We start from the raw sequence: 21,079 nt of genomic DNA on the forward strand, positions 1-21,079 counted from the left end.
GCCAGCACAGCTCAGCTGTAATGTCATCATCACCTGGGGACCGTCACCAGCCCTTGCATGTCTGCTCTAATCCACTCACGGTCACAGGTAATGAGTCATGCCTCCTGCAAGATGGCTGAGAGGCACTTGGATGGGTTTTTATTCAACCCCCTCCAAGCAGGAATAGCTGATATCCAAATGTCATGTGTCAGGTGTAACTTTAACACCTCTGAATTGAGAATTTTGCTTATTATTGTATAGTCAGTAGACTGTCTCTTGGATGTTCCCAAGATCAGAGGCCAGCCCTGCTGGAGGCTAAATACTAGGCTTCTGCTCCTGATGCAAAGAATTCTTGTGATGTTTTGACATCCTGTAATCCTTTTGTTCATCTGTATAATGTCAAGGCAACAGCTCTGCATTGCAGAAAAATTCCGTCAAAAGAGACTCATGTTAAGAAAGGCAGCTGACACCAATCTTACAAAAACTACTTGAAAACTGACATGAGTTTATGCAAGAGATTCATGTTTGCATAACAAATACCATTCATTTCTAATAGCTACCTTGACTAACTATCCAAACTGTTGTCTTTTTGGGGATGGCATACAGGATCTCCTTCAGAGTCAATAGCTGGATTCTAACAAGGGATGCAGTATTCAACATCTTAATTACTCCTCAACAATACATTTCTCTGAATGCAATTCCTCTGAAAGAGCTTTTTTGTAGTAACTCTTCTTCTGTAATGAAGATTAACTATTGACAAATGGTAGAAATAAAATACCACACTTAGATATATTGTTTATACAAATAGGTATAAAAAGTAAAATGTCTCCATCTGCTTTCTTAGAAACATTTGAGTATTTGTCTTGAGATCATTCCAAAGGGTCAGCTAACCCACATGCCACAAGGAAAAGCCTAGAGAAGGGGAGAAGGACAGGGCAAGTATATGGATTGCTTTGCATTGAGTAATTCTTCAGCCTCCAGTTATTTCTGCTTCAAGGACTGTATCTAGGAAATGATGATATTCATCAAACCTCAACATACTTCTTTCCCATGAACTTGTTTGGTCCTTCTGAACTCATCTCAGCTGCAGACAGGGATTTCCACAGCATGCTACATGCTACATCATCTTGTTTCACCCTGCTTTTATCCTGCTGTTTCTGAGTTTTCTGTGATGCCCCTTAGTCTTTGTATTGGAGGGGGCAGGGAACAGCTGATTCCTAGGCACTTCATCTTGGCCAATCCTGATTTTATAGACCTCTGTCATATTGCTACCTCTGTCATCTTTTTCCAGCCAGAGGAGCCCCAGGTTTCTAATCCCTTCTTTTGAACTGGCATTTGCAACTTTGAATAATAACATGAACATTTTCTAATTCTGTTCAATTCGTTTTGAGAGGGGGGGAGGAGAATTGAATATGCCATTCAAAATGTAGGTGATCAGTGCATTTATAGAGTCATGTTTATATAGTGGTTACTTTTCAGAAGGAGTTAAACAAAAAGAATCTGTTTTCAAGATACAGGTAGATGTTGTGCCATGCTAAACATAATAAACCTCCGAGATCAATACTGGGGAAATAAATTTTTCTCTCTTAACAAAAGACAATAGAGACTCTGCCATAGAACCTAGCTGTTTTGGGAGCATGGAAATGCACCAGCATTAAATCATTATTGCCTAAGTTTTTAGTGTGCTACCCACTTGTGGTTGAAACTTGCAGTTTCATTTCAGCAAGCAGAATATTTCTGCAGTATATGGGAATGTACTTTCTGTGTATGTTAAACCCCTCTTAGGTATATAAATGTGTGAATGATTGAACACAACAAAATACCAGCATGAAAAAATAAATGAAAATTGCTGACCTATGCTTTATCTTGGAAGTCTTTAATTAAAAGTGGTAGCACTTTTCTCATTATTTGTAGAGGATGTGGTTTTTGACTATGTTGTCTATATGCTCTGTGCAGATGGTGAGGGCCATGTAAGAATGTATTTGTTTGCTTCACAAGTTGAGAAAAGCGTTCCCTAACTTTGTAATTTTTTTTATGTGCTATCTCTCTTAGAGATTGCAGTTGGTCTTGGAGTTATGTAGGTGACCTTAGAGGAGTAATTATTTAATATAACTTAGGGATGGAAATCTGGTGAAACTGAGGCAGCAGTGACCTGTCCATTGTATAAAGTTGCCAATCTTCTTCTAACTTATGCCTGACACTTCCATCCAACCAGTGTGCAAAGGAACCTCACAAACTATGATTAAGATAGTATCCACCCAGCGGCATTTCTGTCTGAGAAGGAAAGCTAAAACTGTGTGTGATTCAGGAACAAAATTCTGCCTGTTACAGCAGTTATCTCAGCAGCCTGTGGGCATATATGTACTCAGAGTTATGGGCTTTCAACAACATGATCCCTCTTGTATTTTGTGAAATTTACTGAGCTGTCATGGTAGTATTAGTGTGGCAGGAAGAAATGCACAAAGGAGAAGAAGAGGGATGATGAAAATCCACGAGAAGAATCTGTCTTAAGAAAATATTTCAGGACAGGTGTCTTGAGAATCTCAGGCTTTATAAAGTTTTGTAAGTTTGGGGGTTTCTTTATTTGTTTTTAATCCTACTCCAGAAGCAAAATTCTTGAGGTGCTATTTTCTGTGGGATTCCTGCTTTCCTTACTATTTGTTTGGTGGTAAGCAGTGATGCAGTTCTGACTTTGCAGTGGAGGGAGGAAGGACCAGAGGTTGTACACCAGCTTGTTCTGATTTTCTGTGCCAGTGCTGGCCATAGAGTGTGCTGCTTTTTCCCAACTTGATGCAAGAAATCCAGGCAAATGTAAGCATATTTCTTTTCCCCAAGGACAGGTTTGCTCTGCTGCTTTACCTATTCCCAGAAATGGTAATAGTTGACCGAAGTGCTGTTGGGATGACAAATGGGAAATGTAATTTGTATGGAGTTACTTGGTCCAAAATAAGAAAATGGATGATATTTTATACATGCAGCCTCTTTTTTGGGCCCTCGGGTCTCAAAATTCTGCTTCGAGGTTTGCCATAGAGGGCACAGTCTGTAGTGGAAGGGTGGTGGCATCCCAAGTAAGAAATAATAAATACAGGGAGCTCTCATTGCACATGCACTTATTTTTACCTATAAACAAGTTAACAAGTGAAGTGTTAACAAGTGAAGGTATTTAAATTAGAGACTTTTTTGTTTTGGTCCCTAAATGTATTTTCTAAACCAGCAACAATGAAAGAATCCTTCTGCACATTTCTCAGTGATGCTTAGTGTTGGGGTTTTTTTAAAGTAGACTTGGAAAAAGTTTGGCTTATGGTACAAATAGGTTGCATCATATCCCATGTCAGAAGAGAGACACAATGGCACAAAAAGACCTCAAGAGATACAAATGGGTCTTTTTTCAGTGTTTTGAAGGTGGCTATGGACTCAGAACTCTCCTTCTATGAGATCTTCTAATATGCTTTTTTCATGAATGAAGGGGTTTTGTGTCTTAAATCAGATATTCATTGTTGTTATTGAATCACACATATAAATTGTATGCCTACTTTACAGGCAGCCCCTGACCATCATCCCAAAGGGGTTTATATCAAAGGAGAGCAATGCAAATAAAAATACAAAGGTTGTACTTATGTGGAAAGGTACGTTGGAATGATAATACAGAAATGAGCTGAGTAAGAAAATGACACTCTGAAAGGTGAACATGCCTCAGTACTTCTAAATTCTTATTTCTTGGTAGGCTGGTGATTTGAATATCTTGTGGAACAGTGTCTGCAGACCATATGGATGAATAATCCTTGTGGGAATAAGATATAGAGAACTTCTTGGATGAGATAGTAGACACATGGTGAAAAAACAGTTAAAATTAAGAAGACACTACCAAGCACACAAACAACTACAAATTATTATCCTTTTTGATGTGTCATGAGAGTAATACAGTGAATTCACACTAACCCATGTTATGGTGCCCTGGGGATATGGACAAGATTTTGGTGGTGTGAATATCAGGTTGTGAAGTCAGTTGGCAATGTGTAGTAGCTTTAAGCTGTCCTAAATCACACTGACTTACATCTTCAAGCCACATTAATTTTAAGAACATTGTGTCTCATTGTCTTGCTATGTTTAAGCTTGTAGACCTGGTTTTTTTTTGTTTTTTTTTTTTTTCTGAAAGGTTTCTTTATCCTGTAACATTCTGTGTGCTAGCATGATAAGGTTGTAAGTCAGCAGAACTTGCAGGGATTCTTGTCCTGTTCACAGGTTATGCACTGACACTAAAGTACATGCTTAGCTCCTTGGTTTCCTTAAAAATTTATGTTAACAGCCCCTGCCCAATTCACCTGGCTCTACAAGGAACAAGGCAAGACCATGGTAAAAAATAGTAGAAAATGGTCTTAATACATTATTCTTCATCATGTCCAAATTCAGATGCTGCTTGTAGAAACTACAGGGAGAATACTGAGTAAAGTGTATTTCTTTTCTTCTGCTTTCTGCTGAAATTACTCACTGACCTGTGATCAGCATTTGCTTTCTTGAGAAGATAGGTTGTTGACATTCCTGGTGTGTCTCTGCATCCAACAAAACAATATATTGGCAACCATTTTGTATTTCAGTGTCTTGAACAGCACTGAAACTATTATCTGCTGTTATGCAATAAGAATTGACTGAGGTGTACAGATTTTGTAGGCTTCTGCAGAAATTATTTGATTTTTCTGTGAATTGACCTTCAAGTACTGGTTTGGTTTTTTTGTTTTTCATTCAGTGTGTAACAATAGAATTAAAAACTCTCGACTTAGCAATATGAAATCATCTTCCTCTAAGATTTTGGCGGATTCTGCATTTGTATAATAATACAATTCCTTATCAGTGCAGTAATTTAGATATGTTCATTTTGGTGGCAAGCTTCAGAGTAGTTTATCTCTTTCCCTTTAACAAATATGTTAAAGATAAATGAAAACTTCTAACAACTTACATTTAAAACAAGAAATCTTTGCTGAGACTGGTTTTGTGCAGTCCTGGGTAAAGGCACCTGAGGCTGGTTAAAAGATGCTCATTTTCAGTACCTGAACAAATAACAATATCAGCACAACTTAGAAAATGCTCTTAAGAATATACTGCATTCTTTTCTTGGTGGTTATTAACATATGAGTTGTAGATGACAGATCCACACATGGTATCCTGACTACCAGTACCAAGATGGGCAGAGGTGATGCAACCTGTTGATATAAAGAAAAAAAATAATTCAGCAGGTGGCACACAGAAATTTCTGAGAAAATATTGGAAACATCTTCAGTCAAGATTAGCACCATTCATTTCACTGAGTCAGTGATCTGACTGTCTTGAAGAAAGCAGAGTTGTGGTTCAGTGTCCTTTAGACACTTCTCACTGAAAATGGACTTTGGCTGCTATAATTTCTCAGTTAAAAGTCATAATATTGCTGTGGTCGCTGAGGAGAGGTATGAGAAGCACAGACTGTGTTTTTAAGAAAACAAAGCAGGCTTATATCAGTGTTATTTCTACAGCAATAATCCCACTGGTATTTCTATTTTTTTAGTAAGTGAATTAATAAGTGATTTTAGAAGTTTTTGAGGACCATCTTTTTGTATTCAGTCACGTATCATGTTGTATATGTATGTATTGTCACAGTTTTCTGTCATGTTTTTTCATTCATATGCAGAAACATACACAGGTGCATACAGTCTCTATTGGCTGGAGCTGGTAGTGCCAACTTAAGGTTTTTTAGCAGGAGATATCTAGAAATGTTTGTACAGAATTCTGAAAGACTTGAAGCATTCGGGCCATTTCCATTCAATATCAGTTTCATTTCGTCAGAAACTGTTCTTCAAGATGAGCAGAAGAGTTTGTTTTCCAAAGAACAAGGTTAAGAGAAAATAAAATGCTCTCTCTGAATTTTAAAAATTGTGTTGGAGAACCTCTAGTGCACATTCTGAACCTTAGGGGCTGTAGGGTGTGGAAGGAAAGGGAGCAAGAAGGTTGTTTGGTATGAGGGAAATGCTTTTGCTGATTCTGTGGGGAACTGCCAGTTTCTGGCTTAAGTTTTAAAACTTGAGAAAAATGTTTGCATGGGGTTGACAAAGGCTTGTTAGAGATTTACCAGGTAAATAGTCAGAGGATTACACCAGTTCTGCGCTTGTAAGGTCTGTAGAGTAAGGTCTGTACCGTAAAGCTGAGAGAGTTTTTTTGTGTTGTGTTACACAGAGCTTCTTATGACACCAGGTGTTAAAAGTGTGAAGACTGACGAGCCTCAGGTTCTTGGATGCTGTAACATCCTGGCACTGGCAGGTGGCAGGAAGAGGGAGACACAAGAGAGGGGGGCAGAGAGAATTGTTCTGCCTGTCAAGGAAAAGACCATCTGAGGAGTTTACTTGGCTCCAACATAAGGAAAATACAGCTAGAGGTTCTGTGGTACCTGGGGTGGTGATAGCTGAGATTGACCAGTCCTCTGTTGTGAGCAAGTGTCCATGACACCCTTAAGTCTTAGCCACCCTAGCCGTAAACAGGCATTAAAGACTCATCCCCTTCTCCTTTCAGTGTGTGTTTGCCAGCTTCTGTGTGAAGTGAGGTGGGGATCCTGCTTTTACAAAGAACATTCTTGGATTCTTTGACTAAAAGCAGAAGGCCCAGTCTGTGCCAAGGATTCAGCAGGGTGGGAGAGAGCAGGAGGGTTCCTGTGGAAGAACTGAATTTATGATGTTCTAACTGAAGGCTTCATTGCAATGCCTGTGTGTGAGAGAAGATCCAGTTGTGGTTGTTTCAGATAATCTTACCTGCCATTTCTTACAGTGTGGGTGCTGGTCTTTGCAGTACTGACAGCCTTTTAGTTCAGCTGCTGTGTGGTCTGCCTGCAGATAAACATTCGTGGATACATACGCTGTGGCACATGTGCATGTACACATAAATATATCTGTTCCTGTGACTGACAAAAGGTTATGTTGAACTGCAACTATGAATAAGACTATTCAAAATCAAAAAAATGAAAATTTTATATTTTTATATGGTTTTTTTACTCCCAAACAGGTTTACAAACTCAGTGTGCTAGAGTGATTCTAAGACAGGTTGAAGTTCATGCCTCAGACATGCAGCAATCTTAGTAAAACCATACTGGTAACTCCAGTAATCCTGGACTCTTTCTCTTCAGTTGTCCTTCCTCATCTCACTCATCACACGATTCAAAAAGCAGCAGTAACTGCACAGGTTGATAAGAAAAGGGTAGAGCACCACCAGTTTTTTTGTGGTAGAATTGTGCCTAGCACATGGTGGAGACTGTCATCATTTTTGGAGCTAAGGGGACTGGAGTCTGCAGAGGGGAATGTAGTGAAATAGAGGATGGGATCATCAGGAAGCAGCAGCAGGGCTGTGCAGGCAGGAGGAGGCAGTATGAAAGGGTTAGAAGAAGGGAAGGCACTGAAGGTTCAAAGGAAGAGTGTCATATAGAGGAATATCTTCTCTGGGAATAGACGTAACTTGAACCAGGCTGCAAGTGAGGTGGGGTAACTAAGAAGTTTGAATAATCAAAATGGTGCAAGCTTGGACTGATAATTCTGACAACAGAAGTGAAAAGGTTGTCTTCAGAAGTATTTGGGGGAGGGGGTGGGGATTTTTGGAGGGTTTTGAAGGAGGGGTTTTATTAAGTAAGCAAGATCCTGAAGGGGAATGTTTAACATCTGAAGGGGGGAAAATTTCAGGAAGGCTTCACTGGATGACAGTGACTCAAAAAAATGGAGACACAGTTACACCTTCACCTAGTGTAGCTCCTCAGTGCCTTTTTGAATCCATGGTTGCAGTTATTTGCATAAATTCAATAACTGAATCACCCATAATGCTGAATTGAAGGGACTGTTGTAAAAGCTCAGGACAAATGGACATCGCAGAAGACATCCAGGTCTGATCAAATAATAAGCTTACTCATTTTGTGAGAAATTAACTCCAAAACCTCAGCAGACAAGCTGTTGGATTTTACAGAAGAGCTTTTATTGCCATCTACTGGTTCAAACAGGCAGCTTGCTCAACTGCATCGCCCTTTCTAAGAACCATTTGGAAAATGTTTGCTTACTGAGAAAATATTTTGAAGAGATTGTTTCAGAATATTCCTTAGGCAAGCTTATCTTTGGCATGACATCAGACAAGCCTGTTTGCAGTTAGCTATGTTGTCGTGCCAAGCCTTATGAAAGGGGGTTCATTTAAACATCTGGAAGCCGGCGCACCCATGAATGCACTCCAGCACACGCTTTGCTTTGCAGGAAATGGGCTCTAGGAACACACGGAGGATTCTGTGCCTGTGGTGTGCAGCAGGCTCTGTGTGTGTGCACCTCCAAAACCGGAGTTGTCAATGTTTCTTGCTACTTTCAGCTTCCAAACTACCTAAAATTGAGTGGGGTTTGAAGAAAAACTTTCTCTTAATTAGTTCTTCAGATTTTCCAATTACTCGAAAGCCCCCCAAAAAATCAGCGGAGTGCTTGAAACTTGGAGCCTTGATTACATCTGAATCAAGCCATTGATAAGGTGATACTAGCTTTTTTTATAAATACAGTTGTGAAAGAAAAAGGCTGAATTCTGTGTCTGTCTCAAGCAAGGTGCCCACAGAATAAGATCTTTAGGATAATTTCTCTAGATTCCAAAGCTTTTTGCATATTTTTTTGTCTGTTCAGTATGAAATTCCTAAGAGATTTTCAGGTTTTTTCTGTAGGCATCAATACTGGCTGACAAGTCATTGCCAGGCTGCTGTATAACTCAGATCTGCAGTGTTTATCTTTCATCAGATGAACTAGGTGTTTGTGCAAGCACTCCCAGATTTGGGGAGCTCAAAATGAGAAAGATCAACAGTGACATTATTCAAATTATTTAAAATCCTGCATCCATTTTGGCTGGAAGAAATGGGAATATTATCTGGCAGTGGTGGCCATTTCAGTCTGTACACAGGTGTCTACAGCCTTGCACTCACAAGTACACAAAAAGCTCCTCACACAATGATTAAACCTAAAGAAATAACAGTAAAAATAGTAACAGCATCAGAAGTCTAATTTTTAGCTAGATTTATTGACTTGGAATTTTAAATTGTGTATCATATACTGCAGCAAGGTGACAGAATTGTGGAGAGTTTCTTTTTTTTTTCCCTGGCACTCTCATGTTCCGTTCCTGAGCCTGCCATAGCCTGACCATCCTCTCAGTGGCCATTGTTTGCAGATCTGAAAGCCTTTGTACTCATTGTCACTTACTGTTCCTGTTTCTTGTCTTTGTTCTTTTCTCACAGCTACAAGCCCCCAGTGTGAAAGGCTTTGATTTTGCTAAGCAGCATCTGGGCCAGCACAATAAAGATGATGTCCTGATTATCCATGAGCCAGCTCCTTTACCAGGACCTATTAAGGATACTACCCCATCTGAAAACGGAGATGTGCCCAGCCCCAAATCCAAGACTTCCACAAAGCCTTCAAAGACTGTTCGACACAGAGGGAGGTCAGTTCACAGAGATAAAAACAAATTGTAGTAGACAACAGTTTATTAAGGGCTAGTGATTGCTGTATTTTTAGGGCAATTTCAGTGGAAAGAACTGTTCCAGAGCTCCGGAACTCGCATTTTCTAGTGAGCCACCACTGTTACACCTCGCTGCTCATTAGTACGAGCTTGTGAGAATTTAGTGTTCATTTTCCTTTTAAAGGGAATATACCCAGTTAAGAGGGGCATTTAAGACACTGCTGAGCTGACTGGAGTCAGGTCATTGCCTGCTCACTGGAAATCCCAAGTCTAAGTTTTCCAGTGCAGTCTCTTTGTGATCTCTAGCTACTAAGCCAGCGTGTGGTTAAAAACAAATGAAAACCACTGACGAAGGGTAATGTGTTTCAATCACATTAATAATGATCAATATATGTATGAAGAGTCGGGATTTCCAAAACCAAGCCAAAATTCAGGGAAGATGCAGAAATGTTCTTATTTATGGTTATCTGTGGGGGTCTCATAGCATGTGAGCTTATTCAGAAAAAGGAATGGTAATTCACGGCTGTGCAAATGGAGGAGAGTTGTCAGCCATCAGCAGAATCTTCCTAACCTATTCCAATAATCACATGATGTGACTGTCCCATGCTGGAAAAAATTGTGTTTGTAGGATACATGATGTAACAAAGCTATGCAGTAGAGATGGATCTGTGCAGAAAAAAATGTGGAAGGTAACACATGAGAGAAGAATTGAACTCTAAGAAAACCCCCTCTGAACTACTCTTTCCAGTAATTCTTCTTCTTCTCCCTCTCTCTCACACTCCGTTGTCTCCAGTTCTGCATTCCCTGTGCCTATACTGTGATACTGCACAGTGGGAGGAAAAAAAGGCAAACAATCAAGGGCAGGGATGGATGAGCTGAGAAAGAAACTAATGGTGATTATTCTGACTGAGCTGCAGGTCTCTGCAACACAGCTTGCTCCTCTGTTCAGCCCTCTACGCTTCCTCCAAAGCCCCAGTTGTCTTAAGATCCTTGCTTCATCTTCCCCATGTGGGCTTCATAAAGCTCAGTTTCCCCCTTCCAAGCCTGTCCTAGCTCCCTACAGGCCTTGTAAGTAGAAGACGGTGGTACAGTGGAAGGTGGGCAAAACTGGGAAATAAAGGAAGAAAAATGAGATACACTAGTTTTGGTGTGGCTTACATAAATTAAAACAAAGTAATATAAATCTGAAAGACAGGTGTTTCTGTGTTTCTTTTAAAAACTTCAGAAGTGGCCTAGGATAGAGATGATATGTGGGGGAAGGGAAAGAATCTCTATTTATATGCAGATAAGCATAAGAAATAAGTTTAAATTTGAGGTTGCTACTGTATTTCTTCTAGAATAATTCAGAAAATTAAGCAGGGGACATTTCAGAAGCCAGCATTCTAATGAATGGCCTTCCCATTGCAGAAGTCCACCAAGTAGTTGAAGGGTGATTTGCCCTTAGTGAAGCCATGTAGTCTGTTACCAAGCCCCTTCTTATTTTCTGTGTGCCTTAGCGTAGTTTCCAGCACAATCTGCTCCATGATCTTCCCAGGCACAGAGGTGAGGGTGACTGACCTGTAGTTCAGACACTTGAAATGTTTTCAAAAGAGCATCTCCCTCTTCTCCCTCATATTCCCTTAAGAACAAATCTTCCTTTTGGCTTAACTACGGAGATGTTGCCATCGTCTCCCTGCCATGCTGATGTGCCCGTGTCAGCTTGCCGTTTGAAACATTTATTCCCTGAGGCAGAAGTTGAAATGTGAGATGGCATCATACTGGGTTGTGTTGGGTTTAGCTGCTTGATGTTTTGTGAGGAAACACAGAACCCAGTTCATCACAGTTCAGGTCAGGATTGTATGTTACGTGCCAGGAATCTAGCAGTGATGTGAGTACACGTTCTATATCTGTAAGAAACAACAAACAAGAGCAGCTGAGTTCGGAAAGCTCAGCATCCCTAGGCTCCAGCTGAGAGTTGGACCTGCTGTTTTGACTTGAGAGTATACAACTGCATATTCTTCAGCACTTAGCAGAAACAGCTGATGTTGACTCAACAGTATTTATGTTCCTATAACTTGGTGACAATTTGGATATGCTGAAAAAAGAGTATGAAGGGAAGTGCAGAGCACAATGCAATGAAACAAAGTCAAGTAGGAGAGCTGGACACAGAACTCCAGCCTCATACTCTGCTGAACCAGGACAAAGCAGATGGAGATGATAGAAAAAGGTGCAGTGATGGAGATCTCTAAGCTCATTGAGGACCATTTAGCCTCTTTTCCCTGCTATTGTTTTTTAACTGGGATATGGCATTAGTCTTACAGTCCTGCAGATCAGGATATTGCTTAGGGAGGAGAAAAAGGGAAGTTGAATTCAGAGCTACAAGGAGTAGATTTAGCTTCAATGGACTTGTCAGGCTTCATATAGTTATCTTAGTCTGTGAGCTCTAGGCAGGTTGATGTTTAGCCAAGAGCCCTGGTAACTAGTTCAGATACCCATCTAGCCCAAGCAAATCCTGCACAAATGAGGTTAATGCACAGACATGTGCACACTCTCCATGATTAACTCCCTGCCAGAATATGAGTGTTCACAGGACAAAATGGTCACTAGAGACACTATCACAAAGGCTGATCCCATGTGAAAAGATGAGCTTTGGTGTCAGGCAGTGGTGTGGGCCCTGTATTTTTTTTCTATTTTTATACTATCAGAATAATTTTACAGCTGAAGTATTTTGTTGGGGAAGATCAAGTATTCATACTTCAGTACAGCTGAAGTATTTTGTTGGGTATTTTTTTTATTTTTCTATCTTGCCTACAAAAGCTGCGAGCACCGAGATTGTAATTTTTAGATAACAAATGTTCTTAAGAATTGTGTGACTGCATGGAATAAATACATAAAAGGAGCATTTTTTAATTGAATTTTTGAATTACATTTGACTAGTCAGGAAAATATTCACATAGATTTGTATTGTTAGCAAGAGAACACCAAATTAGCAAGGCTGAATGTTAGACTAGTTACCTTTGTAGGTTTCACATTCCTAATATAATTGTTTTCTTTCTGAGAGGTAAATTGCTTGTTAGAAATGCAGAGCTTTTTCTTGCAGTGTATTTTAAAGGAAACATTACTTAATAATAGTGTCACATGTGAATCGTTTTGCAGTCATTTTTCACACACAACAACAGTAGCATCATGGCAATGAATATACAGCTATGATAATGCATTCTAAATTTACTTACAAACAGAGGAAAATTTTAGCAGACTTCACAAGATATTTTAGCACAGGATTCTTTGTGTGTGAGAATTATACTCCCTTGCAAACTTGTGTTACATGTTGGTTTGTTTGTTTTGTGACATTTGCGGCAGAATTTCCCCATCAGATGCAGAATCCACAGCAAGTGAACAATCCAGCGGGAGAGAGACAGGAGAGGAGAGTGCAAGACCATCAGCTGTTGCAAACGAGGGCAAGCCACGCAGAGCAGTGAAGAAGGGTTTGTTACTTTTGTTTTTTATCTCCTTGTGTGCTCTAGTGCTTTACTCAGGTTGAAGAGTTACTCAGGTGCTGTAACTTTTCTAAACTCATCTTTTGCTGTTGATTTTTCTGCTTCTTGCCACAGAAAATCCCTTCATATTTGGTTTGGTTTCTTCTGTTGGAACTGAACTATACATTCCTTTCATTCCAGCAAGCTTTTGAAACAAATGGCTTAGCTGGAATGAATCTTACCTCCTTTTGTCCCACACACACCCCCAGCAAAACTCTTTCCAGCAAAGCATAATTGTGTCTCTCATGGTAGCAGAATTGCAGACAGTTACATGGGCAGTAGAGGTCACAGCAGGGCTTCAGACCATGGGTCTGTGTGTGTAACAGTACCCTTGAAAAGTCATATGAAAAAAAAAGACACCAGAGAGGTCAAAGTTTTCCAATGAGTTGTAATTCAGTCATCAAAATGCCTGCATGGTTGTACATTAGAATGATCAGAATTCAGTGCTACTGTGTTAATAACACTGGTATTTTTTTTATGAAGAACCACCTTGCTTCCAGTTAAAGTGCCAGCATTTTTCTTGGTAATACTCTAAAATATATATATTTGTATATTTGAAAAAATGGGAAAACATCTCAGGAGGGTTCGAGTACCTCCAGCCTATCTGACTTGAATTCTGTTGCTCTGTTTCTCCCATTTCTTCTTATCTGGGGACTCCAAACTCGTCTCTTCTATCTGGCTTAAAACTTCATGTAACATTTAACATTTCCTTTTGGTGTAGAAATGTTACACGATGCTGCATCTGAATTACCTGGTAAAGGCAGCAAGGAGACTGTGTAAAATGTGTCCTTTCTACCTCTCATGCCCTTACTGAAAAAAGACACTATTTTTTCAGCATTTGGTGCCTCTAGTTTGCAAATTATAGGGACTATTTTTAGCATTCAGAATTGGAGGCACTGTCTGCAGAGAGCTCTCTACTAAATGAGAGATTCAGTTTCCTTTTTGTGCAGCTGAGATTTGGCAGTTTGATCCAAGTTCACGCATTTCATTCAAAAGTAAATGCAATCATCTTACTACTGTGGATTTTCTCCAGTTGCCATTCTAGCTAAATTTGTCATAATTACTGTGTTGTCTCTTCTTTTTCCTTTATGTTGTCAGGAGCAAACAGAGTGGGTAAGTAACCAGAGTTGGTAGTTGAGTACAAATATGAATAGGGGTGTTGGGGTAGCTGCAATTATGTCTGAAGCATGGAAGAGCTTGTCTTCTAAGTCTAAGAAAATAAAATTGCTTTTGAAGTATTAAAAAAGTCTCAGTAACACAAATTATAGTAATCCACCACATTTTTCTAATGTTTTCCTCCCAGTTCTTTCAAATTATTGAGGAAAACATCACCATGAAAGAAGCAAAACTAAGGCAACTGTTGGTCCTGAAACCAGCTTTGTATAAACAAGTTGGAGATAATATTAGAATTAATGTCATTACTGGAAGAAAAACACAAGCTACCTGCAAAGAAACACAAATATTCTGTTGTGAACTAGCATTTTCTCTGCCAGGATTGAGAGATGGCAAACATAGGGCAGGAGAAAGCTGATGCCTTCTTTGATAATGTATAACACATCTAGTGATATAGCACTGACCTTCTAATAGTAGCCAACCTTCTCTCCATCCTTCTGTACTATGCTGCTTTCCATCAGTGGGTGTAATGAGTCATCAGCTTCATCCTAGGGATGTCACCTACTGGGATTCACAGAAACTGTGTGAAATTTCTCTCTAATTGCATGCTCTGGAATGATTAAGATACCAGTGGATGAGTTGAAGAATCCCATTGGCTTTATCTGATTTTGGATGAGGCCTTATGCACCTTGGTTGCTGTGTCTCTTGAGGGTGCAGGAAGCAGTAGCCTTTCTCTGTCTCCAGCTGTATTGATTTTCATATGAAATCACAGCTCCCTGACATTTCAGTTCAATTAACAGCTTCAACTGAAGGAGCAGTGATAAACATTGATCCTGGCATGTGACCTATACGGACTGGTTGTTAAAATATGATCTGACCAGTGTTGGGGTATTAAGTGCCTCCCCATTATTTTTTAGCCTCAGCTAAATTATTCTGAAATCAGAATTTCATTTATATAGTGCCATCCAATAGCTTTATAAGGAAGATTGTCTAAATATGAATAATAGTGTCATATAAGAACTTTGAAATGAGAAATTATGCTTATTCTCTGTCAAAACTTCTACAGGACCTTGTTCATGGGTTGAATTAGAAACCATTTCTTCTTTTGCTGTATTGTATACAGTCCTATGCTGTTGCTGACTTTATCTACTTTTCTTTACTTCCATCTTGGTTTGTATTTATAGACACATTGAATGTAGGCAGATGGGATTTAAAGCTCAGATGCAGCTTAAGAAGGTTTTTTTTGTGCGTATCTTTTCTGCAAAAAGGACTAACATATAATGTTACTGTAGAGCCTAACCAAAATTTGTCAGTGGGACTTCTGTTTTACAAAACAAGTTTAAGAACGCTTTCAGCTAAGAGGCCCATGCCAAGCACTTGTTTATGTGTGCAGAAGGAAAAGTTATGGATGAAGTTGTACAGATTCAGAGTGAATGCTCAGTGTAATTGAAGATATTGGACCTCGTTAACCAAGCAATACAAAAATATCCTTAAAATTTTATGTTGGAGGTCAGTGAGCTTGGGAACGGTGGATAGAGTAAAAAGGTGAGGAAAAAATGACTAATGTATGTGGAAGATGGATGCAGAAGTTCAGATTTCTATTGACTACACAATTGCTCTGAGGGATTCACACTGACTTAACGTATCTTGTGCCCTCTCTGTGAGAGGCAGTGCTTGCACACTTCTGAGAGATCCAGTGAACATGGGGCAGTGAAGATGACAAATGGTTAAGATGATAGAAATAGCTACAGAAGAGACATGGATATGTTTCATTTAGGCTCTGTGTCTTGCAAAACATTTAGGAGACAAAAGTCTTGAATGGAGCTGTTTACCTTCTTTTTAAGAGCATTCATATATAGAAATCACATTTATAAATGATGCATGACTTTTATAAATGTGTATGTTTGACAATGCTTTGATAAAGTTTGAGAAATATGAATAGGGATTTTACTTAACTTGTGGCCAAACTGCTTTCCAGCCCAAAAGTAGTATTCTGTGACTATAATAAAGCATACTATTCCATTCTTATCCTGCTCCTTTGTTGTGTTGGAAGAGGGAAGCAAAGGAGCAAGTGTTCTACTGTGACCTTCCACAGAAGATAGGATTCACTCCTCTTCTGAACTCTATCCTGCATTACCAGCACATTGCACAGGATCACAGCAGTGACAGTTTTATTTCCCTTCCTGTCTGTTGTAGCTGGATCATGTTGATCAACAGCATTGATTCTGTATCAGAATCAAATTAGATTTTCCTCCTGATTTGAATATTGAGAACCACATCCCCTTATTAGAAGTGGGTGAAAAGATGTGTGACTGTGTCCCTCAACACTGCTGTGTTCCTTCATAAGGAGAGTCACAAATGTTGATCTCTCATTGCTTGTGTTTTGTGGTGAAAAGCAGTTTGAGAATATGTGGCTTTATCACATGGATAAAGACAAAAGGTTTTGAAAGTTTTCAATAACTTTTGCAAGCCTCCTCTGCATAGAAGTTTCTGATTAAGGTCTAATTCAGAAAAAACATTACTAAATCTGTGCTTAACTGCAAATCACTGGGGTGATCCTGTGCATTTCAAGTCTTTTGAGGGAGATGGCCCGTTTCTATTGAAGTAATTAACTGTTGGCAGGACCTGGGGTGCACTTCTATGCATTCTGGTTTTCGTAATGTCTTTTGTTGATTGTATTCGAGTTGGTTTAACCTCTTCAACAAATTACAACATGACAGTATTTATGCAGCTTGCTTATTATTATGTCAACTATTTATCCTGTCACAGAGAAAAAAATCTGCTTTAAAAGTGTTAATCAGTAAAATGTCTGTAAAATCTTTGTGATTTGTGCAGATTTCTAAGGGGTTTTTTGTTTGTTCCTGTATCACTCCTATCACTTAAGAAATGCATTTTGCATTGAGACATCTTTCATTGCTCTTTCAACCCCCATTTGAGCAATTTACATCTCCTTAAGTACTGATAAGAGGAATCATTAGCAGAATGCACTTAAACAGCTTTTTATGGAGTAAAGTAGATTGAGATTTTGGGGGTTTGCAAGTGCCAAGAGCTTGATTTACAGAAATAAAGAATGACAGCTCACCTTCTGGAAATGTAATGGGAAAATGTTTATAATTTGCAAACCACAGGGTAGACTTGTTGTGCACTAAATGTGAGTCAGCTGGAAGGCCTGTACAGCAAATTAGACACAGATGGAAAACAGGGTACAGTTTTGTAGCACAGCATCTGTAGAGCTTAACATTTGACCTTGATAACCCTGGCTGCACTGCTTCACTCTGTACTGGTTCTGGTGATTTAGGACCTCCTCAGACCAGCAGTGGAAACGAGCAGCACTCCTCAGCCTCTATCTTTGAACATGTGGATAGGATGTCCCGATCCTCAGATGCCAGCAGACGGGTCCCGAGCAAGATCCAGCTGATTGCCATGCAACCCATGGCAGCACCTCCGGTTCAGAACTCGGTGCTCTCTGATCGAGTAGCAGAGACCAACAAAATTAATAAAGAGGTATTTTTGAAAGTGCTTTGAATGTTTTTGGAGGATTGTATGCCTAGACAAAGGGGAATTGAAAAGCATCCAGTTTCTTGTTATCAGGAGCTCCTTGTAAATGCCTGAGGAGTTAAATCTGGACAAGTTACCGGAATAATCCTGTTTCCAACCAGAGAGATTATCTGACCTATTTCTAAGAGGTGCCTAAACCAAAATTTAAACACAGAGAGGATTTGATGGTCAGGATACCTTTGTATTAGCATCCTTTTGCCAGTCAGCAGGACATGACTGAAAGAGAGTTGTGCTAATTAATGTATGAGAATTGGAACATACGGCCCACCCTGGTTTTCATTCTACACTACTCTTTTACTTGTTAGAACTCAGGATGTTGGTTATAAAAAGAAGTTATCTCAAAACATTCTGTGGTGTGAATTTGCAGCCCATTTCATAGCTTTCAACTTGTAATGTGTTTACCTGACAGTAAACATACAAAATTTCCTGCTCTCTCTGAGGCTTGTGCTACTGTAAGCAGAATATGAGCATGCCTGGGGCATGAGGAGAGGTGATGCACTGTAAAACCACATCATACACTGCCTGACAGTAGCACATACCTGCATCCTGGTCTGGTACTGGGTGTAAGATGACCGTTTTTCATAATTCAGAGTGGAAGATTACTCAAACCTGTAACTGAACTTCATTAAGAATCTGTTTCTCAGTGCCTTACTGAAGAGAATATGTAAATCTAGGATACAGAGGCAAGAGGAGCCACAAAACAGAAATTTGTCTGTATGGGCAGGACACATACGATTCTAACTATAAACATAAAGAGCAAGTCTGACTTGTGTCCTATATATGGGGTTTTTTTGGGGGTTTTTTTAGATTTTCATGAGAGAATACACAAAAATCAGTTTCTATTTGGTTATTCTATTGGTTATTCTTAATTTGCTGATGCAGATGTGTTCCAGAACTAGTCCAGCACAGGCAGTGCAGTTGTTGTACCTAATCTAGTGCTCAAGTGCTTACCAGTGATAAGAATTATATCAGTGGGTTTTGGGCCAGGACTTACAAAGTGTGGTGTTACAACAGCTTTACCCAGATATGCACTCCATGAAATTTGAAAAATGGTGGGAGAGAGGCCTGAAAACTCAGCCTCCAAGATGATGCAGAGCTCATAGTGCCATGTTCATCTGGGGATCTGGGTGCTTGTGTTGCTCCTGTGCTCCTGCATAGCATATGGCACAGCAGAAGCACTGAGTTATGAGCTCAGTTGGCTCTTGAAATTCTTGCTTCTTGTGTGATGAAGGTCATTAAAGGGAAAGGGTGGCAGATTTTAACACTGTTGATCAAATATCTATCTGCTTGCCTCGCATAGCTAACTACAGCCTGGTTAGTATTATTTTTTCAGAGCAGTGTTACGTCTGGCAGACAGCAGGAGTTTTTTGTGTTCCTCCTGCCTTTTGTTAACAAACTGCCACTACCCTCTAATTGCACCTGCTGTGCTGGCAATCGTGTTGTGTATAATAGTACATCTACCTGGGGAGACAGTGGGGAGACTGCATAATATCCAGGAAGGAAAGCGTGTTCATAAATGGTTGTGTCTTATTTTAATCCTTCAGAGATTCAGGGGAGGGAGGCAGGGGCAGGCAGAGAGGTGGGCAGGAGAGGTTTGCAGAAGAGCAACAAAACCCAGTTTGCAAAATATGCAGCTGAAAAAATATTCCTCCTTTTATTTTTTTTCTTCTCCTTCCTTAAGATACAAACAGCCCTGAGGCATAAATCCGAGATCGAGCATCACCGCAATAAGATTCGCCTCCGCGCCAAGCGTAAAGGGCACTATGAATTTCCAGTGGTGGATGACGTGGTGGTGGTTGACTCCAAAGAACAGCACAGAATATATCGCAAGGCACAGATGCAGATTGACAAGATCTTGGACCCTGGAGGCAGTGTGCCTACCGTCTTCATAGAGCCCAGGAAGAGGTAGGCATTCCAAAGATGCAATGAACTATTTTCTTTTAGAGTCAGTGCCCAAACTACATGAAAACTGTACTTCTTAACTGTCAGAGCTTAAAATCATTTTGATCACTAGTTGAATTTGAGTTACCTAGGTGAAAAGGATTGGGTTGTTCTAAACACTTTTATTTATTTCAGTATATGCCGCTATGTTTTGATTTCAGATTATTTTTTTCCAAGTTCTCAGCAGTGAATTCTTGATAAATAAGCCCAAATGCATGAAAACAGTCTTAAAACAATTTAGTGTTTGCTCTGCCATTTCTTTGAATAATTCTTGTGTGTGGTGAGGAGGGATTAAAATTGCAATATCTGCACTAAGAAAGAAACCTACGAATAATATAACCAACAAGTAATAATATTTTTTTTTGTAAAGCAGAAGGGGGGTGGAGAATATGTATAATAAGGAAAACCTTGAACAACCTAAAAACCATAAAGATTCTGAATGTTAAAGGCAAATTCACAAATCAATGAGATTACCTTGAGGGAATACATAAAAGGTTATAAGGCACATCTGTCAGCCTCACAGACCTGCCTTCCTGACCTTGTGTTTGCTGAGAAAGTTTTCCCTGGGTTTTGTTTCAGGCTTATGGATACAGGCACTTTGTTCCTGGAGAACTGATGCCAAATGGATGCTTCTGCACTGATAGAAAGTAGCTTTTCTCCAGTGGTGTGGGTTCCTCAGCTGGTTTGCCTGGTGGGGTTAGACCCTGTGGACCAAGCACAAAGCTTTGTTGGCAGTGTGGTCTGTTCTGTGCCTGCAGATGTGTCACACTTTGGGCTGGGGAGCTGGAACACAGGCAGCTTGGACAGATGAATGTAGGAGGGAGGTGACTCTGGAGAGAATTTAAGGGAAGAATGGGATGTTTTGGAGAGTTGCCAATGAGAGTGTTACTAAGAGAAGCTTGAGGAAAGAGATTTGAGCTACCTAATAGGACTGGCATAGAAAACTGGGAAGAGATAGGGAGCTGAGGCAGGGATGACTTGGAGAAAGTGGGCAGAGGAGTTCAAGCTTGAGTGGGATGAGAAGAAAAATTTCAAAAATAAATGTGATTACCTTTGTCTCCCTCTCTCTGCTTTTTGTCTTTCTCCTGTTAAGTTCTCGTGCAAAGCGTTCTCCCAAGCAGCGCCGTCGCCATCAGATAAACGGGAGCCCACTTGATGCCGAAAAGGACAGGTTAATCACAACTGACAGCGATGGGACGTACAAAAGGCCTCCAGGAGTCAATAATTCTGCATATATTGTATGTATGTCTCTTGAATGGCAGGAATGTTCTGACAGGGATGACAGCTGAGACATTGGCAGGTTTTTGGCCTTCTGTTTATGGTCCATATGACATGGTTCATTTCAGTCATGTAGTTAGCATGTAAATCTAAGTGAAATTAGAATTTCATTGACAGTCTGTCATTATTAAGCAGTAGAATTCTGACAAGTGTTCTTTGATACTACAGAGGCCAAGAACCAAAGCCTTGTTTTCATCAATGCCACTATGTTATGCACATGA

At 39.8% G+C, this 21,079-nt stretch overlaps 1 protein-coding gene across 1 annotated transcript in view; it reads left to right on the plus strand.

Moving 5' to 3' along the window:
• KIAA1549 (KIAA1549 ortholog) overlaps positions 1-21,079 on the plus strand; it is a 140,085-nt gene that overhangs the window by 103,338 nt on the left and 15,668 nt on the right. Inside the window, exons 10-14 of the mRNA XM_086886289.1 lie at positions 9,233-9,435; positions 12,793-12,917; positions 17,380-17,585; positions 19,321-19,544; positions 20,674-20,818. Of these exons, the coding sequence (XP_086742415.1) occupies positions 9,233-9,435; positions 12,793-12,917; positions 17,380-17,585; positions 19,321-19,544; positions 20,674-20,818 (903 nt within the window). The remainder of the gene's footprint in view (positions 1-9,232; positions 9,436-12,792; positions 12,918-17,379; positions 17,586-19,320; positions 19,545-20,673; positions 20,819-21,079) is intronic.

Source organism: Cyanistes caeruleus, chromosome 4, assembly GCF_971803275.1.
Source record: "Cyanistes caeruleus chromosome 4, bCyaCae1.hap1.1, whole genome shotgun sequence".
Taxonomy (NCBI): Eukaryota; Metazoa; Chordata; class Aves; order Passeriformes; family Paridae; genus Cyanistes; species Cyanistes caeruleus.